General features: G+C 41.7%; 1 protein-coding gene and 1 non-coding gene across 5 annotated transcripts in view; both read right to left on the reverse strand.

The window, feature by feature from the left end:
- Positions 1 to 4804: 4804 nt before the first annotated feature.
- CHD8 (chromodomain helicase DNA binding protein 8) overlaps positions 4805 to 25374 on the reverse strand; it is a 56492-nt gene continuing 35922 nt past the window's right edge. For 3 of the 4 annotated variants that reach the window (XM_069961585.1, XM_069961587.1, XM_069961586.1), the window contains exons 15-38: positions 23915 to 24058; positions 21493 to 21748; positions 21182 to 21392; positions 19927 to 20122; positions 19501 to 19668; positions 19226 to 19408; positions 17524 to 17634; positions 17089 to 17282; positions 16696 to 16895; positions 16414 to 16570; positions 16138 to 16227; positions 15094 to 15197; positions 14668 to 14794; positions 14350 to 14422; positions 14185 to 14236; positions 13425 to 13626; positions 13083 to 13291; positions 12447 to 12962; positions 11260 to 11390; positions 10970 to 11170; positions 10407 to 10514; positions 8679 to 8825; positions 7927 to 8040; positions 4805 to 5920 (exon numbers count right to left, since the gene is read on the reverse strand). In XM_069961585.1, coding sequence (XP_069817686.1) covers positions 5516 to 5920; positions 7927 to 8040; positions 8679 to 8825; positions 10407 to 10514; positions 10970 to 11170; positions 11260 to 11390; positions 12447 to 12962; positions 13083 to 13291; positions 13425 to 13626; positions 14185 to 14236; positions 14350 to 14422; positions 14668 to 14794; positions 15094 to 15197; positions 16138 to 16227; positions 16414 to 16570; positions 16696 to 16895; positions 17089 to 17282; positions 17524 to 17634; positions 19226 to 19408; positions 19501 to 19668; positions 19927 to 20122; positions 21182 to 21392; positions 21493 to 21748; positions 23915 to 24058 — 4299 coding nt within the window. In that variant the 3' untranslated portion in view covers positions 4805 to 5515. The remainder of the gene's footprint in view (positions 5921 to 7926; positions 8041 to 8678; positions 8826 to 10406; positions 10515 to 10969; positions 11171 to 11259; positions 11391 to 12446; positions 12963 to 13082; positions 13292 to 13424; positions 13627 to 14184; positions 14237 to 14349; positions 14423 to 14667; positions 14795 to 15093; positions 15198 to 16137; positions 16228 to 16413; positions 16571 to 16695; positions 16896 to 17088; positions 17283 to 17523; positions 17635 to 19225; positions 19409 to 19500; positions 19669 to 19926; positions 20123 to 21181; positions 21393 to 21492; positions 21749 to 23914; positions 24059 to 25374) is intronic. The other variant, XM_069961588.1, reaches the window with a different exon arrangement.
- LOC138787721 (small nucleolar RNA U6-53/MBII-28) lies at positions 14512 to 14614 on the reverse strand. The gene has a single exon (XR_011362456.1). It is a non-coding gene; the product is annotated as a small nucleolar RNA U6-53/MBII-28 (small nucleolar RNA).

The following is a 25374-nucleotide window of genomic DNA, read 5'->3' on the forward strand; positions in this document are numbered from 1 at the left end:
TTACCTAATCCATTTGCGGTAAAACTGGCATTTTTTCTTTATTCTATAGGTCAGTCTGAACACAGCGATAAGCATGGTTACTAGGTTTTCTAATGTTTTACTATTTTTATTAGCAGTAAAACTTTTTTTTTTCCAAATAGGTATATTTAAAATAAGCGCATTGTGACTCTTATAGCGCATTTATTTTTTTCACCTACGGGCACGTATGAGGCATCATTTTTTGCGCCATGATCTCTAGTTTTTATTAGTAAAATTTTTTTCTAGATCAGAAGTATTGATCGCTTTTTATTAATTTTTGTATACATAAAATGTAATTTAAAACAAGCAATCTCTGCGTTTGTTTACCGCTTTTTGTTCACACCGGTCACTGTGCAGAAAAAATATTGTTTTATTTTAATAGATTGGATAATTATGCACGCTACCGTATACTATATGTTAATTACCTTTATTATTTTTATGTGTTTTATGTATAAAATGGGAAGGGAGGGGGTGATTTTCACTTTTATTGGGAGAGGGGCTATGGGACTTTTTTAAAAACTTTTATAGATTTTTTTTTTTTTTTTTCACTTTTATAGTCCCCTTAGGGGACTTTACATACATACATTGGATTACATACACTGATCACTGCTATGCCATAGCATAGCAGGGATCAGTGTTATGTGTGATCTTCTGATACAGTCTGTGGCCTGTGGCAGACTCTATCAGAAGATCAGACTGCACGGAGGTATACCTCCGGCAATCAGGCCATACAATCGGGACCCCCGCGAGATGCTCCCGTCACTTACACTTAAACGCAGCTGCGCAATCGCTGCGTTTAAGGGGCTATTGGCAGGCGGCTGCGGCAGCACGCCATTGAGGGCGAGGGCCTGGCTGCTAATAGCAGCCAGTCCTCACCCGCTATGGAGCGAGCTCAGCTCCTGAGCCTGCTCCATAGCCTGGCAAAGCGTACATTTATGCCTGTTTGCGCCAAGGCCCGGGCAGCGGGGTGTAAATGTATGCCCCATGTCGTTAAGGGGTTACCAGCGTAATCATAGAGCGCCCAGAAGAAAGGCATGCTGTGACATCTGCTGGCCTTGGAAAACGACGGATACTCCTACGCACCCAGGCACGCAGATAATCTATGCTAGAAGGATATAGGGCTTGGTTTCGTTAACAGCTCTTAGTATCTTGGTCCCAGATGCTGTGTGTAAAATTGTTCTACGTCATTTTGGATGTGTTTTGTTTGCATGTGCTTTTTGCTGGGGCACAGAGATCCTATTGTATTTTGTTACCTTGATTTTGCTCTATGTATGTGCCTGGAGGCTAGAAGATTGTTGAATGTTTTCGTAATGCTTTTTGCATCTGTTTCATATCTGCTTTGTATTTGTTGTCTTTACTTGAAAAATTTTATAAAATAAGAGTAAAGTGGTACCTCGGTTTAAGAGCATTTTGGTGTAAGCGCTCACAGTTTTTCTAAATTGTGACTTGGTGTAAGAGCATTGCTTTGGTTTAAGAGCTCCCAGTACTGGGTGGAAGGGGGAGTTGGGGAGGGGCATGGTCTGCAGCCCTGTACTCTGACCTAGGAAGTCTGCCTCACCTTCCAAATCATGGCAGATCCACTTCTGGCTGGGGCTTGCATCAGGGGACAGGACTGTGGAGGTAACTTTCTCATAGCTGTAACCCCTTTCTCCACAGGCAGAGTGTGCTGTATGTATGTGCCCAAATATGTCCGGCTCATTCCTTCATGCTCCCTGCAGTCTCTGTCAGTTCTTGTGTTTCCCACTCACACTTCTGCTATAATGTGCCTGCACTAAGGGTCCATTTACATAGAAAGATTATCTGACAGATTTCTCAGGCTTTCCTTTATGACCTGATCTCTGTTTATAGTCTGTTTCTGGCTTTGGCTTCAAATCTTTGGCAGATAACCTTTCTGTGTAAATGGACCCTTACACTCCGCTATCTACAATGCTGCTGTAATGTGTCTGCACTTACACTCAGCTATGCACACTGCTTCTATAATGTGCCTACACTTACACTCAGCCATTCACACTGCTGTAGAGAGGTTTCTGTCACTGTCCTGCACAGCTCAGCGATTCTCACTTCCTGATTGGTCCATGCAGAACACAGGCTCCTTCCCCACTGCTGTCATGTGACCACACAGACTTCTGACAGCAGCCCTGATTATCTATTCTAGCCTGTTGTACTACGCTACTGCTACACCATGGGGATCTGTAGTTCCATCCTGTATCTACAAACTACTGCTATTTTTTTTTCAGGTTTATGCCCTTAATATAGATTATACTCCACATGCTGGTTTCTATACTGTACAGTAACTTATAATATGACATATTCAGGTGTTTCTATATGTTTATTTCATTAGTTTTACCTGTTATTCAGAATAAAAATTTTTAGGTTGTGGAAACAATTGTCTACGTTTCAATAATTTCTTATGGTAAACTTTGCTTCCCTTGCGTCCCATTGGCATCACAAGACCCCTATCGTTGTGATGCCAATGGGTCTTAGGGAAAACAAATTAACATTATAATTTTTGCTTCCCTTGCGTCCCATTGGCATCACAGCGATAGGGGTCTTGTGATGCCAATGGGTCTTAGGGAAAACAAATTAACATTATAATTTTTGCTTTGGTTTAAGAGTGGATTTGGATTACAAGCACATTCTCAGAACACATTATGCTAGTAATCCAAGGTACCACTGTAAACATAGCAGTGTAATCATAGAGCTATTAGAGTAGAGAAAAACATATGTCTAATTTCTTTACATATGAAATTGCTTTGCTTTATATGCCACTAATGGCTATTTGAATATTAGAGTGTACTGTAAGGTCAACTAGTTGCTGGATAGATAGTAATGTAGCCAGATGATAAACAAAAAAGAGGAACAGCTATTTAGCCGACCCTTGTGTCACGGTCGTTATAACTTTCAAAATCTAAATCAGCAGTAGATGTGATATAAAGCAAGTTTGCAATATACATTCATTATTTTTGGGGGCTTTTATTCTGCTGTAAAGCAAAGCTGAACTTACCAGAAATCCAGCACGTCTCCTGGATTTTCTGACTTCTGTTGGTAAAAAAAAATAAATAAAATAAAAAGACTAAACCCAGGAATTCCGGCCAGTACAGAGTCACAGCTCAATGTGTCCATCGGTCACATGACTGCCTTCTCTCTGTGAGCACCCAGATAGCCGGTGATACACAGGACTTACTGTTTTCTGACTGTTTCCTGTTTTTTGAGAAAAAAAAAAATACTGTCAGAAAACAGGAAGTGCTGTTTTTCATAACTAAAAAAAAATAATAAAAGTGAATTGCAAACTTGCTTTATATCACATCTGCGGTTGATTTAGATTTTGAAAATTATAACGACAGTGACACTTTAACACTCATTTTAAAAAGAGGTTGTCCGGAACCTTTCAATAAAATAGCATTGCATTGACTTTTCTGGGTCCTGGGAGGTGCAGGCAATGCCCAGGAGTACACTGGGTATAGGTATAACCAGTGTATAAGCTACATGTCTCTATGCAAAGTCTTTATCACAGCTGATCATAAGCTGTGATAAAGACTTCACGTCGAAACGTGTAGCTTATAAACTCGTTTTTTTATGTGGATGTTATTTTATCTGTGACCCTATAAGAAAAAACAAGAATTTTAATGGGATTTGAGTGCTGCAGCTTCTCTGTGAATTGAACTTCTCAAACTGAGGTGCCCCCTAGTTGCTGGTGAGGCAGTATTCACAAAAACAGACTATAAGGCTAGAATCACACTGCGTTTTTGCAATCCGTTTTTGGAAAAAAAAAAAAAAAAACTAAAAAAAAAAAACCGGATGCATTTGTGTGCATCCGTTTTGATCTGTTTTTTTTCCATTGTAAAAGAAAAACGGATCAAAACAAAACCCTTTTTTTTTTACGGACGCAAAAGTAGTGTCAGCTACATGTTTGTGTCTGTCAAAAAAAAAAAAAAAATGGAAGTCAATGGAAAAACGGATCAAAACGAATGCACACAAATGCATCAGTTTTTTGAAAAAAAAAAAAAAAAAAAAAAAAAAAAAAAATTTGCAAAAATGCAGTGTGAACCCAGCCTAAGCCAGTACTTAATGTTATACAGAGTTTAGGAGCCAAATGAAGGGTAGACTGAGCAATAGTTTTTATTTTTGCATGGACTTTCAACCACAGATGGTGAGGCCCAGGCATTGCTTAGCTCTGCTGGGTGAGGAGGGAGTAGAAAAAGTTTGAGAAACACTGCAGCCCCACTCTATACAGTAGTTAGCCACGGTAATGTGTACCCCACTGTTAGGCTCCTATACTGTAAACTTCCCTGTAGTATGGCCTTCCATACTGTATACCTCCTCTGTAGTTGTTCCCCTATACTGTAGACATCCCACCTCTACAGGTAGCCCCTATACTATATCATGGTAACAAAAAATAATGAATGTGAATTGGAAACTCTCTATATCACATCTACTGTTGATTTAGAGTTTAGAAGTTATAACAGTGCCCATTTAAAGCCTCTTTGTACTGCATTAGGTTTTATTTACATCTTGTTTATAGCCATATTAGAGGTATAAACCAGGAGAATACACTGATGTATATGTAATCGCATACGCATGGTGGCCTAAGGACAAAGTATACATCATGAAACCTCCAAAGTGTAAATCCAACCAGCTTTAACTAAATGTGAAGAAATTACTATGCTTGTGTGAAATTGACATAGAATTTATGTAAAATTTTAAATTAGCACCATACAAAGATGTAAAGCAAGTTAAGACAATGTTAATTCTACTAACAGTATATGCATAGCACTGTTTACAGTGACATTAATTCCAGAAAACACACGCATTCTATTAAATCAAGTAATTTATTGATTTCATATGGATGTCTGAGGAAGCAAAAGTGAGGGCTGGCTCCTCACATCTGCACCCTACAAAACTCATTTTCTGCTCCTCAGTGTCAGGTCCCGCATGTACACACAAACAGAAAGTGCCCATTCCCCCCCTCATACATGATTTGCACAGATCTTACTCTGCTTTGCAAAGATTTTTGATGTCCTGCGCAACTTAAGTTGCAGTTATGTTGCTGCAACGTATCTAATTCATCTTATAACCCATAACAGTGACCTATGGGAGTGATGCACATCAGGGCTGGGTGTAAAGTGGAGAACCCCAAAATGGGACAAGAACCTTGTCACCCAGATCCCAAGTACTTTATTGCACTTTAAGACTGTTCGTTATGTTCCAGAACCTGTTCTGTGCTAGTGTGGTACAAGGCCCCTTCCAGCAATAGAGTTAATAATATTAAATAAAAAAAAATATATAATAAATTTGTCCTTTGTGATCCAGCGTGAATCCTGCCGCGGAGGATCCTGGGACTAGAAGCTGGAAATGGGTTCTTGAAAAGGAAGGGGGAAGAAAAACGTGAAAAAAAAAAGAAAGCTACTGATGAGAAAACGGTAACAAAGTCTCTAAAGAGGGGTTTTGGCCCTGCATCTCTGAGTTGTTCATGGTTTCCATATTGGGAAGAGTCTTATCAGGGTCTGTCTAAATCATCGTCACTAGAAGACGAATTCGCTGGCATCATAGGGTCATCAAGCAAAGACAAATGTTGCTGTGGCGGCTCATAGCCAGGTAACTCATCACCAAAAGTAGGTCCTTGAATTCTGCTTGCAGAAGCTGCATGCAGAGAATGGAAACGGGGTAATCCCATTCCTCCAAGTCCAGACTGGTGTAGCATTCCTCCCCCTGATGCTCCATACATAGCCCGCAGAGGATTCGCAGACGGATCTGGCCTAGGGTCCCGGGAAAAGGAATGCGAAGAGTCCCCAGCTGTGTGTATTGCAGGTGGCATTATTATCTTGGAGGGAGGACGTTTCTTCCTCTTTTTAGCAGATGTGGGAAGGTGTTGGGTATCAAATGTAGTCTCTGGAAGAGAAGACTAAAAAGGAAAAACATAATGAGCAATGGCTAAGTTAAGGTTAATTGTGGCTTTAATCTGCCACACAGCTTTTATATTTTTCAGATGCTGTCACTAGGTTTAAGTTGCCTTAAACGAGGACAGCATAAACTAACGGCAGAAATGCTGAACAGAACAATGTATTACGTCATTTTTTTCAACTGTTCTCCTAATATGCAGGAAAAAGGATTATTGCCACACCCCTCCCCCCACCGTCCAGCTGCTGAGTAACAGTTGACTGCCAATACACAGCATGGATGAGTGCCAATCAACAGCTGGTGGGCAGAGTTTTCTGGTGCTCATGATTATCCAGGACTACTGAGCTCACAAACATAATGCAGAGGACTTAGGGCCATATTACACCAACAGATTATTTGACAGTTCTTTTAAGCCAAAGCCAGGAATGGATTTGAAATGAGGAGAAATCTCAGTCTTTCCTTTATTACCTGTTCTTTGTCCGGTTCTTTATCTGTCAGATACTCTGTTGGTGTAATTGGGCCCTTATTGTCCATGTTATTCAGAAGGATATCTGTGAATTAGCTGCACAGAACAATGTAAGTGATACATCATTCTGCTTAGCTTCTGTCACTAATTTACCCTCCCCTTAGATAAGGCAGCATAATCCTACTGACAGTCCCTTTAAATAGCAGCAAAAATTGACAATTTGTCAGTTTGTGATCGGGTGAATTTTAACGGCAGGTGGTAAATCGCAGGGAGGATTAATCTATAATTTAAAAACAAAACACTAAGGCTCCTTTTACACGTCAGTTTATTCCGTCCTCAAATAAGGACCCATTTATTCTTATGGCCCCATACACACACTGGTAGAGACTACGGGTCCATGTTTTGAGAATAGGATGACCCATTCCCAATGAATGGGTCCACACAATTCGGACAGTTGTGGGTACATATCCGTAGTGCTGTTCATGGGTACAGACAGCTCTACAGATGTGTGAATCGGGCCTGAGTGGGAAGATTTATTAAACCTTGTGCAGAAAAAAAAAAGGAAAAAATAAATAAATAAAGAGGCGGCCCATAGCAACTAGTTTTTATTTTTTTCAGAGGCCTTTTTATAAAATCAGAGCAGCAATATGGTTTGTTGCTAAATCCGAACACTTAAAAGATCTCCCCCTCACAGCTTTATTTATTAAGGCTTTCAATTTCTAAACAAAAACTGTTTTCCTTTAGAAGAGTTTTGGTCAATCTACCCCATAATTTACAGACATATATATTAAAAAAAAAAAAAAAAAAAAAAAGTAAAAAAAGTAAAGATTACAGCAAATTCCTCTTTTCCTGCGTCCCTACTTTATCTCATACTGTAATTAAAACTGAGAAAACGTATCTTTTTAATTGCATGCCAGGATATCCCATTTTCCTCCTCTTGTGAAAGACAACGGCAGAAGCAGCTTTCCCTCATTGCTGTCTCCAATACTACACAAGGTAGGACAGTTATGACAATTTACAGCCAGGCCATACGCCAGGCACAAGGCGCAGACTTGCCCCTTTTCCCTGGCGTACATCTGCCATATCCCCTTTTTGCCAAGATGGGGATGAAGCGTGGCCTCCCCCGCACCTCATTTATCATGATTCATGCCGCCTGAAGCAGGTGTAGACGCAGGTGCCTCAGACGCAGGGTCGGCCGCACGGATTCACTAAGAGGCATGTGCCGCTTAGTGAATTCGGAGGGGGAAAGGGGATGGGGCCTAATTTAAGACCGGTGTACGAGTTGATAAATACCCCCTTAATAGTATGAACCCTGAAACCCCACAATATCAAGCCCCCTTCGGAGGTGGAAGGGGGGGGGGGTTAGAATCTATAGGGTTTAGGTATAGGGTTATTCTCTTTTTACACCTGCCTGAACCTAATTCCTCACAGAAGGTAATCCTCTGAATACCCAATTAAGAAAAAAGAAAAAAATTCAAGATTAAAAATTATGCAAGCAACAGCATTGTTGCAGAGGTTAAGCATCAAAGGGCTGGCCACCTTACCTTTTTACCATTATGATGGTGGGATTGCTGCATAGTACCCATATTTCCAAGTGCTGATGAGGAAGATTTTGATTTCTTACTCTTCTTTTTGCGTTTTCTTCGGTCTTCCATATACTGCGTGCAAAAAAGAGAAAATAAACAGGGCTTCTTGAGAAACCAAATGTACAGCACACATAAGGATCCTAAACTAACAAAACCAATGCCTGTAGGAAGCCCTACAGATTAACTAACTTATAGTACAAGCTGGATCATCTTGAAGCCACATCCAACTATTCTTTGGATAGGTACTATGGTTAAAGGGGGTTTCTGGGGAAATCTTAAAACCTTTAGTTACCGCGAAGAACAATAATATTCACCCCCAGCTGTTTTCCTGTTCTGCTAGCTTCAAATGGCAACTTGCTCATCCAATTACAGAGATGAACAGGGGAGCGGACATCAGAAGCCTGCAGCACAGGAACACAGCTGAGACCAGAAGATCACACAGCTGATGTAAAACAGCAGTTTTTTGGGGGTTTTTTTGCAAATCCTACTTTTTACTATTATTTTTCTTCGCTATATATTCAAGCATTTCTGTGTTACTGCATTCCAACAGCCATGTTTTTATTTTTCATAAAGGCTGTGTTGTGGCAACTTTTTTTTTTTTTTTTGCATTGTATGCTTTTATGGGAAAATATTTTTTTTTTTTTTTTTTTATGGTGAGGGGTTAAGAGATCTATTAACATTAAACCTATAAAACTTTAGAAAAGTCTTACAGCTAAAAAGCGGGGATCCACAATATAGTCAGGATGTCTATACAGCCATTCATGCAACTGACAGCGTTTAGGGGCTTCCTCTCCGAGCAGCACAGTGCCATCCCTCTGATTTATCACTGGTATCCGAGCATCCATATCGATATCCATCTGAAATAGAAGACCACCGACATATAAAATAAATTCAATAAAGTCCCTATGTTCAATAAATTTCCCTATAGACTTAAAAAGAAGTGGACAAGGGAAGTAGTATTGGCTGTGCAGCATCCTTTTGTATCGGTGTGCCTGACAAGTCTCACAGATCTGTCAATCAAGCCAGGGAGCAGATGGAGGGAACCGCCCAGCAGACATATGGCCAGATCTTTTTGAAAAGTTAATTTCTAAAATGCTGCAGCATTTCAGGAGGTAAGCACAGTTCATTGCAATGAGGCAACCCTTTTGGTTAATCATGCTGCCTGTGCTTAAATCTGGTGACAGATTTCCTTCAAAGATAGATGCAGACAGCATGATGAGACATCATCTCCAAGACCATAAAACAGGGAGTGTGCAGCATCTCTCTCATGACTCAATCTACTAATAATAGAGGCCTCTGTCCTGGATAAGGAGAGGCAGGCTACTGCTACTGCAATGTGTGTGAAGCAAGCTGCTGCTCCTCAGAACAATCAAATCTCAACTCTCTTAGATTCCTTTTTTTTTTTTTTTAACAAAAAGTAAACAACTCACACAGGGATACAATCCACATGTAACTAACAGAGCAGCGTGTTGGACAGCATAAGAAGTTAACACAGATGAAAGGTCTACTGTGAATCTTCTCCCTGTGATGGGGCAATTGTCATCTGTCTCAGAGGGTTTTGCCTTCCCTTGGAACAACACAGTAGGGTTTCCATAGATTGAACCTTCTTTCAACCTTATTAAAAGAGAAGTCTGGCAAAATTTTTATTAAAGTATTTTATTGCCCTCCAAAAGTTATACAAATCACCAATATACTACACTTATTACAGGAAATGATTATAAAGTGCTTTTTTCCCCTGCACTTACTACTGCATCAAGGCTTCACTTCCTGGATAACATGGTGATGTCACGACCCGACTCCCAGAGCTGTGCGGGCTGTGGCTGCTGCAGAGGATGATGGCAGGGGGATGCTCAGTGTCCCTCCAGTGCCCTGTGTCCCTCAGTGTCCCCCTGCCATCATCCTCTCCAGCAACCACAGCCCGCACAGCTCTGGGAGTCGGGTCGTGACATCACCATGTTATCCAGGAAGTGACATCACCATGTTATCCAGGAAGTGAAGCATTGATGCAGTAGTAAGTGCAGGGGAAAAAGCACTTTATAAGCATTTCCTGTAATAAGTGTAGTATATTGGTGATTTGTAAAACTTTTAGGTGACAATACAATACTATAATAAAACTTTTCGCCCAACTTCTCCTTTAACTACATTACTATGTACAGCAGTAACTAAGGGCGCAATATCAAATCGGACGTTGTCTTTTTTTTCTGTACTGTGGGTCTTAAGGTTTCCATTATAGTTTTCCTATGTGTTGGTTCCACTAAATACTGTGAACCCAGCCCAATACATGTACATTTATAATTCTTCCCAGGTAAGTATGTTAATCTCGTTTATGGAAAAACAATGCACAGTCATTTACATTCGTATCCTCTCTTTTCTGTTGTCCAGCTGTATTATTTGATGACATCCTTGCTTAAGCGGTTATTGGAGTAAAAACCACTAACCTGTGCCAGTTTCTTTTTACTTTTCTTCTTATGGACATGTGGTACAGGCTCCACTGTTCCATTACCTAGAAGCTTGTGTTTCTGAAACTTTATTTTTAGCCCTTCTTCCTAGATGAGCAAACAGAGAATATAGGTTTGATAAGATGCCACAGGATCACATTTGTCTTTTAACTGTATAATGCAAGACAAAAGAGTTAATGGTTGTCCATTGGTTCCTGCTTTCATCTTGACAGGCAGGTAATGCCCGCTCAGCCAATCAGAGGCTGTACTGGTGAGCTGTCTCAGCTAGTGATTGGTTGAGTGTGTGCTTTCTGTATGTTGAACTGAAAGCAGGAAGCGGATATGTAGACGGCAGAAGCACCAGAAGGTATGTGCAGGCATGGCCACCAAACTTGACTGTCACGATGGATATTTCCATTAAAAAAACCATACTAAAAACAAACCAAAAGGCAAGGAAGACAGGTACATGACTCACTTCTGAATAGTACAGGGGCAGAAAAAGATTTTTAGATTAAGATCCTGCATTACTTTAGCACTAAATCCTTTCAGAAAAAAGTCCTTACACTTTTGATTTGTATTGTAAATTCCTTTGGGTCAGATACAGGGCGAATTTGTGTAAAAGAGGCAGGACTCTGTTCCTCTGGTGTTGGAGAGAGGCTGTCAGGGCTGTCACTTAGAGGATCTGTTATTCTTCGTGGTGAACCCCATTTTCCAGTCAACACCGCATTACAAACTTGTTCAATTCGACAGATTAGAACTCTGTCCTATAAACAACACAATGGTTAGTTCTTATCATTGTACACTTCAATCTCAGATTTCTTGCAGTTACAGCGAGTACTGCTCCGTGAATTACCTTTGGCCACTCGGCACTGTGTGGATTCTCTAAAACTGTCTGAGCACTGTCTTCTGTGTTGAGATCAGCAGGGGAGGCAGTGAGGGACAAGCGACTTTCTTCATCAAATAAACGAGAATGTGGGAGACCTGCTAAAGAGAACACACGTGTAAATGTCTAAGGAATAAATCAAAACAATCAGGCCGATGAGGTGGGTATAATACCAAGGCCACTATTTGGCTGAGCGAGCAATTGTTCGTGCCGACCACAGCAGTACTGCACAGCAGGACTAGGGCTACACCTTCAAAATTACACATTGAACCTTTTAGAAGGGTTTGTTAAAGTGACATTGTCACCTCCTTTTTGCATTCTGACATCTCTACACCTGTGTAAAGGGTAAATTTAGCGTTTTTCATACCTTATTTCATATCATACGTCATGGTGTTTGTTCAAGTAAAAAGTGTCGTTTTATCAACTGCAGATTGTATTAAGTGGGCGTGGCCTTGCAGCATTAGCGCCACTTAGCCCTGCCCACAACGGCACCGTTGGCCCCGCCCCCTCGCCGGCCATTGGAACAGGTTGTCCGAAAGGTCTAGACCCCACCCCCTTTACAACGGCCAACCAATGGGCGTCAAGGGGGCGGGACCAACGGTGCCATTGTGGGCGGAGCTAAGTGGCGCTAATGCTGCGAGGTCACGCCTACTTAATACAATCTGCAGTTGATAAAAGGACACTTTTTACTTGAACAAACACCATGACGTATTATATGAAATAAGGTATGAAAAACGCTAAATTTACCCTTTACACAGGTGTAGAGATGTCAGAATGCACAAAGGGGGTGACAGTGTCACTTTAAGCTATTTTATACGCTGGTTTGAAAATAATGAATAAGAGACACTATTTAGGTGTACCTCCAGCATGGCATGTTCTTAGGCCTTGCTTGGTGCCCACACGTAATAGAAGGAGCCCCCATCCCTCTGTCAGACTACATAGATGCCGCAGTCCCTATTGGCAGCAGTAGGATCCTGGCGTATTACAGTTGCGGCCCTGCTGCTATCACACCAGCATAGTGACAGTGCCTGCACAAACCGTCTGAGCTGGAGCTAGTAAACTGCAATGTCTTTTACAAGGACCCCAACCACACCTTGGGCAAAACTGTTAACAGGTTACACTGATCACCATGCAGACCTCTTCTTGCATATACTCACCATTTAATTTAGCCAATCTGTTCTCATTGCTTTCATCTGAAGAATTTTCTGAACTGGATGATGAAGATGATGAGGAACATGAGGATCGCCGTGGAGCTGGAGAAGAGCTGACAGATGAAGAAAGCGAAAGAATATGGGGTTGCTGAAGTTCTTGGGGAGGCAGCGAAGGAACAACAGAAGTGGGAGACGATGGTCGGGAGTGATTGGCTACACCTCGTGATTGGAGGTAGCTGAGGCGGCAACTTAGGAACGAAAACGATGGGTCTGGCATTAGTGTAAGATCAGTGCGGCTCAGACCGTAACGAGCAGCTCCTTCAAGTAGTTCCTTATCATGGCGGCCACTCTCCCACCACTCAGGTAGTTCTGGATCTGACCGGCAAAGAGACAAACGCGCCGGAAGCAGAGGATGGCACAGGACCTGTTCTCGCACCCTACGCAGGAGGTCTAGACGGAACAAAGCTCGTGAGGCGCGCTCTTCTGATATAGGTTCAATGAAGAGAGATGGATCTGGTGGCTCTAAAGAAAAGGATTTAGATATACAATAACAGTTACATAACCATTTATTTAACACAGCCTGCAAATATACATACTAAGAATAAAAGCAATAGTATTTAAACAAGTATCGGTTTTACTTACCATCCCCTGCAGCAGGTGGCAAACGACATACTTGTCGGCACATTGCCACAAAACCATGAAAATATTTAAGTAAGGACTCATCTGTTTTCTTGTCAAGCCTCGCCAAGCTACGAAATCTCTGCCAGTCATAAAGTTGAGTGTCAGGGTCATATTCCACCCCAAAGCTGGAAAGAACGCGGAAAAAGTCGCAGGCCTCACGACGTGTCCACCTGTGATAGGATATGACGTAGAAGGTATAAAATGATTCGGAATGATGAACGCAACAACCTGCACAGGAAAATTATTTGTTCTCCATACACTTTAGCACATGTAGTAAGCCCTTATTGTATGTGATGTGCTCACCTTTGTTGTTTCTCCCGACGTGCTATTTCTTTTAGCTTGAAAGCTGCTTCACAACGTTTCCTCCGCTTATCACCTCTTTCTGCAGCTTCCATCTTCAGCTGTTCCCGCTTGTAGCTACGTTGGTAGGCAGTAATAAGGCGACGGAGACGAGCTGTGAGGGAAGACCCTGGGGGCCATAACATGCCACTTGGCATAGGTGTTGCTAAAATAACAAAAAGGAATAAGCAAGTTCAAGAATGGCTGGTGCAGACAATACTGCTGTTCAAATGTCAGTGCTCTGAAATGGAAGCACATGTTAGAAGAGTCTCTCAAAAGTCTGTCATTTCCAGGGCCACCTTTCTAAGGGTAATTGTACAAAAAGCGATTATGGGCCGTTCAGGCCGACAATCGTTTCATGTAATAGCTCATGTTGAAAGGCAACAATCAGCCGACATGCACAAAGTCGGTTGATCGTTGTTTTCAAACATGAACCAAAATGAACCAAAATCACGATAACAATAGTGACAGTCTGCTGCCAGTCGCTGAGTGTAACAGGAGTGGCGTCAGTAGATTGCTGTTATTTTCTATGGGCCACCTGAAGGATCTAAAGATTGTCCGGGCAGCCCTTCCGCTCGCTGCCTGTAAGTGTAATAGCACTGACATTGAGTGGGGAACGAAATCAAAAAGTTCAATGGCAAGGAACAAGTATGGCAGCTGTTTTCTCAGAGGAAACATATTGTAAATAAATCACCATTTATAAAATTATTTGTGATTAACTTACCTTCTTCACCATCTACTACGGATATTTCTTCATCCATCATTAAGGGGTCCATCTAGAGAAATATAGAAATGTAGCATGAGAAAGGGCGGTGAAAGGTTTCCTAACTATAAGGTAAAAGGTATAAACTAAAAAGAGGAAGGGACCCCCCAATACAACCTAGCCTACCTCATCCTCGGGATCTTTCTGGCCATGTAGTGGTTTGTATTCTGGATCTTCAATATCTCTATCAAAGTCTCCACTAAAGGGTTTAGAAGAATTGCAATAGATTAAACAAAGACACAAAAAAAATTAACCCTTAAGTGTGACACGATTTCTAGCTGCCCTCAGTTCTCACAGATTGAGAAGTACAGTTAACTCACCCGCCCTTAGCACAAGTCCTACAAGGCCTTGGCTGTTGCGTCAGTATTAGCATGGCAACACATCATTGACAGCGCGCACCGTAAGCAGATTTTTTTTATTTTTTATATTACATCTAGTTCTCACCTCTCAGGCAACTCAGCGAAATCTTGTGCATGGTGCTCCGCTGCAATTGCCTGCTCATCCGGTCCTCCCACCTTTTCCAAGAAACAAAGCAGATGATCAGCACGCATGGTGTTGTATTTTTCATAACCTGCATAGAAAAAATAACAGGGTCACTAGAGGTTTCTGTACAGCAGTTCAGGTCATTTACAACTTAAAGAGAAACCATACAATGATATAAATGTGTGATAATCACCCAATATTTTTATGGAGGGAGTGAGAATAAGAGGCTGAGACTCCATGGCTGCCATGTTAGTGCTACTATTACAACCTGCCATATTCAACCCTCTACCTGCCACAGCTATGACATTTGCTTTATTACATATAAAAGCACAAAAGTACAATGTCCACTTGAAGGGCTTGGAGCAGGTCTGTTCTCCCCAAACTCACCATGTTTGAAAACACCAATGAGAAGAGATTTGTCGGCCTCTCTGTCCCACCACAGCGAGGGAACATCTGCTTGATCAACCTGAGGAACCCATATATCGACATCTCTGAAAAGAATAGTCACATATTAGCACCCCTACATTGACTGCTCCAGTTAAAAATGTTAATACACAGTTACCCTTAAGAATAAGCTAAAATTATGCCTGTTTCCTGCACCCCCATTAGAAGGGGGGGGGGAACAAACTGAAAAGTAAGCAGACACATTCCTTGGTATCAGTAACCAGCCTTACAGGGGTGCAACATAAAAAAGCTAGGAAAATAAATACTTATACAAAGACAAATGTTAGTGAGATTCTTCCCACATATAACATGATTTGTCAAATACTTGAGGTATGCCATCATATAAGGAAGGATCATCCCTTTAATAGTTAAAGTGTCACTGTCGTGTTTTTTTTTTTTTGCAGAAATCAATAGTCCAGGCGATTTTAAGAAACTTTGTAATTGGGTTTATTATCCGAAAAATGCATTTTTATCATGAAAAAGCAGTTTGAAGCTCTCCCCCCTGTCTTCATTGTTCTCCTATGGAGAGAGCTAAAGAAAAGACCAAAACAGGACAACAAAGAGTTAATCTACAAATCCCTCACCCGTTATCTGTTCTGACCATCATCAGTGACCTGTCTGAGCTCGGATTACAGCTGTCACCCAGCTCCATGCCTGTAATCCTCTGTTATCTGCTTTCTGCTGCCGGCTAACTCCCTCCTTCCTCCTCCCCCCTCCCCTCTCCCTAGAACAGACAGGGTACGTCTCCTGCAACAAGTCACAATTTTCAGATTTTTCAGAGTGGATGAAAAAGAGGAAGGAGGGGGGGACCTGGGAAAAGGCTTTTTACATGCAGATAATGGCAGATTTGGCTAATAAACCCAATTACAAAGTTTCTTAAAATCGCCTGGACTATTGATTTCTGCAAAAAAAAAAAAAATACGACAGTGACTCTTTAAAGTATTTTAAAGGAAATCAATATAATACATCAAAATGAAGCACTCTCACCTAGCATCCACCCCTGCCAGCACCCTTGATGCTTGGTTGCCAATCACCTCCTGTCTGAGGTAATACAACATTCTCACACGCAGCAAAACCCTATGGATAATAAGAAATATGAGCTACATTTTCCAAATGAGCTAACAATTTTGACAATATTGTATTTAAAAATAGATTAAAAATACAAAAGAATACCTTAAAGGGAAACTGACAGCACGGATATGCATATCTGTGCTGTCAGTTTCCCCTTTAAGGACTGCAACATCTTTCCCTATATATACTCACTTATTACACTGATGCTTTAGGTGTTTCTTATAGCCTTCGTCCTGAAACAGGGTGTCAGGATTGTACTTCCGAATCCAGTCAGCTTTGTGTATGTCAAAGCTGCTCTGTGACTTGATTTTTTTCCCCTTGCGTCCCCGAGGGACAGGAATTGAAAGGCCTGTAAAAATTGCTACAAATTATTATTTAATTGCTGCATTATTTTGGTCAGTAATGAATACAAATCCAGTGCATAAGATATCAACAAGTGAAAATGAACAGTCATCTGATTCCTGGGGGAATTACCAGAGTGATTTTGCAGCTGTTTGGTTTTGCCATTTTCTGCAGGAGTGATCAGGTCCCAAATAAAGCTTTTTATGTTCTCATCTCCTCGGTAATGTAACAGACAATAGACCAAGATGGCCCTGCAGATTCTCTCTACATCCCGTTCTGTCATCCCACGCTTGAAGCGACCATGTAATAAAATGTCCCGCCAACGGCCCCATCTATTTTAGACAAAAAGACATTTCAAGTAAAACCTTCTCAATTCGAAAGTAAGCAAAACAACCTCTGCTAGACATGGTATAGCTGTAACTTTTTGCATTTATTGTCCATGAAGTCATGGTAAATTCACCAGGATCATGAAAAGGAGCCATAAACTGTATATAATATAACGCATTCAATTATAAAGAGCTTTACCCATAAACAAGCAGATGTTTCTCAACTCTAAAACAGTCTGTCCGGCCATAAGCATTTTTCCGATCTTGCCGCCGAGCTCTTGGCCGGTCCTCATCATCACTTTCCAAATCTGAAAATTCTACCATATCATCATCCTTGTTACTAAAGTGCCGAGTCTGTTTTCTAATACGGGGTGTGTCTATAACCAATGTGTTCTGCAAGTAGAACAAAAACATAGCTTTTCAGATTAACATGCCCTCTCACTCTGATGGTAGAAATATTGCATTCAGGAAACAAAAACTTAAATTTGGTGTTAAAGTGTAAACAGCTTTTAAATCTATTATAACAAAATATAAATCTGCATGTTTCACTGATACTTCATTTCTAGTAACACCATGAAATGAGATATAGGAAACTAAACAAAAAAAACTGTACTAAAAACACATGTAAACTTACCTTACTGCTGAGAAGATCTAGGTCTAAATCAGCTTTTTTAGCCCACTTCTGCCAGAAATTGGGATCATCAAGTGAAATATCTGTCCTGTTTTCAGAAGCAACAAAACTTGCCTAAGAGAGAAGAAGAAACCATTAAGTATTCTCCCCCAGGACAGAAAGTCTGAATTACAGCAAACATATGTCCTAGTCCAGGCAAAACCTGAAAAGTTAGGCTGTTAATCCCAAGTCCAAAACTGACCCCAGCAATGCTCTGTATATAACTTTAATTCCCGATTCAGCAAGGATACCACTATGTTAGTCTATGTACCATCTTTACTGGATGCCCAGTCAGTTCTGCCTTAACTGGGAAAGAAAGAAATTGTCAATCCTTGAGGTTGAGGTCCTTGCTGATGCTATTGCCCCTGGTCTGTAACAAAAGTGACCAACACACATAATAAATATAATGCAAGGCATATACACCCATTTTGGTGAAAATTAAATGGGAATTGTCACTTGCTAGAATGATCCAGAAGTGGTGCCGAGCGCGTTCTTTCCTTGTTCTGTCCACACAGCAGAACAGGCGCTTCATCTCAGTGCTGGAGTCCTGGATGGCCCCATAGCCTTACAACAGGAGTCCATCTAGGTCATGTCATGCAGAGTCGGGAGAGAAAGAACTAAAGGGGAGATTTATCAAAGGGTGTAAAATTTAAACTGATGTAAACTGGCCACAGCTCAGCTTCCAGCTCTGGTGAAAGGAAAGCTGAGCTGTGATTGGTTGCTGTGGCCAGTTTGCACCAGTCTAAATTTTACACCCTTTGATAAATCTTCCCCTAAGTGTGTACTTCTCCTGGCTCATTGTATTAGATGGGGTATAAACACAGACACTCTGACATCACATCAACTCTGACACACTTAATATAGTAAATCTGCCCTGCTGTCTCTCTAGTGCCTATAGATGCACACGCTGTAAGTTATAGTATCAATTCTTTATAGCACCTAGGCATATTAAAGGGGTACTCCAGTGTGTGTGTGTTTGTGGGGGGGGGGGGGGGGGGGGGCGCTCCGGTGCCCGCCCGCTTCCGGCACGTGACATCTCAGGTCCGCTCAGCCACTCAGTGACAGAGGCGGAATCTGAGCGGACTTGAAACAGATCCCGCCTCCTTCACTGAGTGGCTGAGCGGACCTGAGACGTCACGTCAGACACCCGGAAGCGGCCGAGAGCCGGGCACCGGAGCGCCGCGGGACCCGCCGCTGGAACCGGGGAGGTGAGTGGACGTCTTTTCCCTCGGCCACCTCCTCCTTTAGCAATACAACAAAATTAACGTACAGGGTAGCTATCTATATTTAGCACTAGAGATATAGCTGGCCCTCTGTAAGGAAAACCAGCATCTTACAAAAATAACTAAAAAATTCTCAAGGGTTTTGAAGAGCCACCATTTTGTTCTGAACTTAGTTATTTGAGTAAGTCGGGGGGTGGGGGAGGTCAGTTCTGTTTAGCTAGATGCCGAGCTGCCTCTGGCTCCTGGCAGGGGGAGACCACTGACAGCTGGCTCAGAATTTTTTTGATCAAAATTTATGATGAAAATAAAAAAATAAAAATAAAAAACCTAATCGTGAGGACCTTCAAGGGCGAATTAATAGAGTTAAATCAATTAATCACCCAGCTCTAACTCAAGCCCTAAAAAGGAAAATTAATCAGCAGTAAAGCGGTAAAGATGCAAACCTTGGAAAAGGTTGAACCTTTGCCCTCTGACTCTATGGTAATTGTGGTGGTTCGCCTCAAGAGAATCTGGTCAATGTCTTCCTCACAAAACTTAGAACCTTCATCATCTTCATCCATGATGGCTGCATAGGCTCCTTTTCTAAGGAGGTCCTCAATTTCTTTCTTGGTAAACTGCTGGATTGGCTAAAAGGATCAATCAGAGAATACAAGAGTTAGGTTTCATGAATCCATCAATATAAAGAAACTCTTCCAAGTCTCTTTCAACAGGTACTCACCCCACTAAGGTGGTTGTCCCGACCACTCATCGACTGGAGTACAGCTTTGTCAAGTCCTAATTTTAGGCTAGCTTTGTCAAACATCTCTCTCTCATAGGAGTTTCGGGTTATTAACCGGTAAATTTTTACAGCCTTGCTCTGTCCAATTCGGTGACAACGAGCTTGTGCCTAACGGAATAGGTAGAGAGATTTTAATTTAATTTTGCACAATGAACTGATCACGACTAGAAACAATTACTAGGAACAACAAAATTACAGCTTTGTAATCATGAGGTATTAAATTGCAGACACCCTAGAATAAACTGCAGCCTGTGGCTTTCGTGTCATTGCCCACAGCCTTCTTTGCATGCTCTAACTTCAGTGTGACAATAGTTGGTGTTACAGACTAGTCAAACAAGACACATGAATAAGGCTGCATGTTCGTACCTGGAGATCATTTTGAGGATTCCAGTCAGAGTCAAAGATTATGCATGTATCTGCAGCTGTCAGGTTGATCCCAAGTCCGCCAGCACGTGTGCACAGCAAGAACACAAATCGGTCAGAATCTGGCCGGCTGAAACGGTCAATCGCAGCTTGTCGCATGTTCCCACGGACTCTACCATCAATTCTTTCATAAAGATACCTAGATCAATGGAAATTAGATGTACTGCTTGTTTATATATATTTTTTTTACATTGCTGTGTTTCATCACATTCTGACTACAATAGCCAAGTTTCCATAGTATTATTGAGACATATAAAACTTTGTGACATAGGGAGAAGCCTTTCTGTCAAATCATGTAGATGCCTCAAGCAGTATTGCCTAAGGAGGTTAAACAGCTGAGTGCAGTTCTCTTCAATCCCACTTGTTGACAGTGGGCATCAGCGGCAGGTAACCGTCAGCATCCTTCCTATGTATGGATGCGGCTCAGCTTATGAGCATGTGTTGTACTTCATTCCCCAACGTCTTACAGAAAAATATAAAGTAAAAATTATAAACAATTATAGGAGAAGTCTGTCTGGGAATGAAACACCACTATGGGCAGGGGGTGAGGGAAAGTTGAAAAAACGCAATATGCTTACTGCTCCCCGAGCCCACGGATGCCGCATCCCGATCCTGGAACCCGCCGGCTCGCTGAGCTCCCTGCTGGCTTTGTCACGACCCAGCTGATGGATGCCCCGCTCAGCCAGTCAGTGACTGGGATGGGACACCACTGCAGTCACCAATTGGCTGAGTGGGCTAAATCCCACCAGTCTGTGACGTGGATCCTGGTCGTGATGTACCTGGAACCAGGAAGAAGATGACAGCCGGCAAAGTTTGGGAGCTCCGCGATGCGTTGCAGCGCGGCCTCGAGGACCGGTAAACATATTGCCTTTTCAATTTTCCCCCACCCCCTGCCCATAGTGTTTTTTACCCCCTGATAAACTTCTTTACCTTTAAAAAAAAAAAAAAAAAAAAAAGTTTGCTGTGCTATTCTATACAAGGAAAAGTAAATCCAAAATATATACTGTTTGCATGCAGGCCAAAACTTGGACTCCGTTGGGTAATGGGAGTCTATAAATAGGTTTATTATATACATTGGGACCTTTCTAGGCATATTAGGGCAAATGCACACTGCCAATGTGTAAAAAAAAGCCCAATTCCTTGCAGAGAGAATATAGTAATGATTTGATCAATATATGATCAGATCTACAGTGCTTACCTGCGCTGGATGAGATAATCCTCTAATATATCCAAGCACCGAACCATTTGGGAAAAGATCAGAACTTTGTGGCCTCCGGCTCTAAGCTTAGGTAGAAGCTTGTCTATTAGCACCAGTTTGCCAGAGGAGCGCACCATAGCTTGTAAGTGGAAATCTAGAGGGATTACTGGGGTTGCTTCCCTGAAGTCAGACAGTATCTTCTCTTCTGCTCCTTTACAGACATTAAAATACAAAACATTTAGCAATCCAACAAAAGTATATAGATCTATACAAATATACAGCCCATATTATATGTTACACAGATACATTACCAGTAATGAGGTAGGGGTGGTTGCAGCATTTGCGAAGTTCCATCATGGTGTTAAGCAAATTGGGTGTATTGGACTGACTGGCACCTTTAGTCAGGAATGAAAAATTCTTTTCCAAAATAGCCCTGTAATATTTCTTTTGAATGTTGGTTAATTCAACTTCAATGATTGTTTCCTGCTTAGGAGCAAGATTCTTTTCTACATCTTCCTTTAACCTTCTCAGCATCATTGGCTTCAAGATGGCTTGTAACTTTTGCACCTAAAGATCATAGACATACATTAGTGTGCACAAACCATAGGAGAACACACAATGTACACAGGAATTCTATTACTGAATCCCACAAACTGTTATTACTATCAATCAGCATACTAACACGACAACAAAAGCATCAGCACTATGGTTTGTATAGTTTTGCGGCCACAGCTATACCACATTAGCCCCTGCATCACATACGGTTTTCTCACTAACACCGTGCAGTTACCCCCCTGCAGCCATAAGCAAATCATATAACTTCTATAAGTGATATGTACACAAAGATCTCTGTACCGCCCTTCAACTGAAGTGCTAAAGAGCAAGTAATATATGTTTGCTGTACAAAATGGGTAGGAGCAGAGAGAAGAACAGGCCGGGAGGCTCACCGCACAATGAGCTATGGAAAACAAAGGAGTGCACTGAAAGTAGGGCCACAGGCTGTGCAAAGGCATTTGAGAAGTAGTCATGGATGCTGAAAAGACAGAGGAAGGAAGTGAACCAGGGAGAGAAAACAAAACTGGCCCTAAGGCTGAACATGCAGAATGGGCAAGAAACAGTGGGGGAGATTTATCAATATGGTGTAAAGTGAAACTGGCTCAGTTGCCCCTAGCAACCAATCAGATTCCACCTTTCATTCCTCACAGACTCTGGAAAATGAAAGGTGGAATCTGATTGGTTGCTAGGGACAACTGAGCAAGTGTCACTTTACACCATGTTTAATAAATCTCCCCTAATGTTTTTCAGGGTGGGAAAAAACTGCTTACAGTAGGGGGTAGATTCAGAATGTCTAAGAGGATATAAGAGGACAGCTAACTGCAGAATCAAGGACCATGCAGGGATGAAGGGACCCTAGAGAACAAAGAGCAAATAAAGCCTTCCTGGCAAGGGGAGCTCCATGGGGAAGCTGCAAGGAACCCACTGGGATAGTGAAGGGGAAAGAAGGCAATGCTACCCTAGAACAGGAAGATAGAAAATATCCAGGATTGGAGACCTGCTATGACTATGAAGGGTGGCTGTGAAGTCAAGAGGGCTATATGAGAGAGAGAGAGAGAGAGAGAGAGAGAGGGGGGAGAGACACACACACACACACACACACACACACACACAAGGACAGAGACACATGGACAGACATCGAAAGTGCGCAGTTAATCCTTCAGTAACCTTGTACTCTAAGTCCAATCTGCAGCAGCAGAGAAGAGGATGGGAGACTGGTGGTGGGGAAAAAGGTAGTGTGTTGCCTTCCTGCTCCAAGCACCTTCAAGGGGGAATGCGCACTGACAATACTTCTAAATAAAGGTGGGAGGATAAGTCTTAAAGTGTCACTGTTGTTTTGCAAAACTTTGGACATGTCAAAGAGACATGTCAAAAGTTTTGATCAGTTCGGGTCTGAGTGTTCAGACCAGTAAGGATCAGAATATAGAGCCAGGAGAAGATGGCACTTAGCGTGGGCCTCTCCAGACTCCGTGTCACATGATCAGTTGGGATGATAATGGAGCCCGACTGATCATGCTGACACAGAGCAGGGAGAGGATCAGCTGCAGCACTGTCCTCTCTCTGCTTGTTCTCCCGATTGGTACAGGTCTGAACACCAAGACCCGGACTAATCAAAACTTTTGACATGTCTCTATGACATGTCAAAACTTTTGCAAAATGACAGTGACACTTTAACCCTCACCTGAAAAGGAATAGAAGTAAATAAAAAGTTTAGCAGACCTGGAGAGGAGAGCTCTGCCTCCTGCGGACACTAAACTAAAATCCATTAGCTCAGTGCCTGCAGAAGTATAGTCTGTGCAGGAGGGGTTAAAAGGCAACACCCCATACCCAGTGACACAAGTAATAAAAAGGCTTTATTCCCCTGCAGCTCCTGGTCACCTGAACCCCACTCATACCACTACTTCCGGAATGGTCTCAGCAGTGGCTGCCCGGTAAGCTAATCGCTGACTGAGGTGGGATGACATGCCCATTATAAATCAATTGTCCCTAGCAAAATATCTATAAAAGTTTAAGTGCCCAGATAACTCTTTAATGGTGGTCAAATGTCCAGAGTGGGGTTGGGATGGAATATTTTATTTACAGAATAAAAAGCTAAGGTACGGGAGGAAATTTAGCAAATCTGTAATTATATGCATCTCATTTCAGAACAGGTGGTTCTAATGCCATGGTTTTTTGTACCTGCTCCTCTGTTTTCAGATCTCCAAAGTCTTTGAGAAATTCTGCCTCTGAGGCAAACTGAGTTGGCTCCAAGAAATGTAACAGACTGAAAAGCTCCTCCACAGTGTTCTGTAATGGCGTTCCAGTCAACAGGACTTTGTGTTCCTGAAGAGAAAAAAAAAGGTTAGACGTTTACCCTTTGGTTGACAGGGAATTACTACTAAATGCTCCACAGCCATGTATTTTATTTTTAACATAAGACACCTTGCACATTGCCCCACCAGCACTAGATTCTTGTGACCTGCTGTTAGTTTCCCTTTAAAACATATACAGCATACCCCAAACAGTTACTATACCACCACAAGCTACATGCTGTTGTGTATAAAAATTCAACTTAAAAAAAAAACACACACACAACTTTAAATCTAACACTTATAATAAGCCAAAAATTAATTTTGTGACTAAAGTGTACACTCAAAGCGGACCCCTTTGTGCAAACATACTTTGGAAAGACCCTGTAAGATGGCAGGAAGTCATACACAAATCTAACCTGCTGATAGCTCCCAATTGCACATGGCGTTGGGGGAGAAGGAATGTCTCTTGCCTTTATTCTTGGCGCCATCCCTGTGCTGTTAATGTAATTGTGTCTTCAGTGAAAGTTTGCCACCCCCAGTGTACTCAAAGGCCTTACTGGAGACACAATTACAATAACAATTGTGCGAGAACAGTGCCAAAGATGAAGGTAAGAGACATTCCTTCTCTTCCCTAGATAGCCCTTACAAAAATAGTCCCTTCCTCCTTCTAAAGAGTCTGTCAGGTTGCTGATGTCGTACGCCAATAACATTAACAATGCTGGGGCAAACAACCAGGTAGTTGTCAGAATTATCCAAAATACTTTCGATTGGGTGATGTTAACCCTGTGACTACTGGCCTTCTGGGAATACACGTGAAGGAATCATATGGGTGAGATTGTTTGTGTGTGTCCTAGTAAAGGCCCTATTCCACCAACAGATCTGACGACAGATTATCTGCCAAAGATTTGAAGCCAAACCCAGGAGTGGATTGGAAAAGAGGAGAAATCCAGTCTTTCCTTTATGACCTGTTCTTTGATTATAGTCTGTTCCTGGGTTTGGCTTCAAATCTTTGGCAGATAATCTGTCGTCAGATCTGTTGGTGGAATAGGGCCTTAAATAGTTGACCTACTGAGGCTTACTGGTTGAGGTATTTGACCTATTTGGCTCCTTATGGATCATAAGTGGATAATTTGTGTATTGCTGTGGGGGCATATTTTAAACTAGTTAAAGTATTGTTTAAAGGAGAAGTCCGGCCAAATTATTATTTTTTTTTATATATATATATGTTATTACTTATGGAAAGTTATACAATTTTCTAATGTACATTAATTATGGGAAATGCTCATATACTGCTATTTCCCTTAATTTAGTGTATCAGGAAGTGTTAGAATTCTCTCAAAAGTAGTG

The sequence above is a fragment of the Dendropsophus ebraccatus genome, chromosome 3 (genome assembly GCF_027789765.1).
Source record: "Dendropsophus ebraccatus isolate aDenEbr1 chromosome 3, aDenEbr1.pat, whole genome shotgun sequence".
Taxonomy (NCBI): domain Eukaryota; kingdom Metazoa; phylum Chordata; class Amphibia; order Anura; family Hylidae; genus Dendropsophus; species Dendropsophus ebraccatus.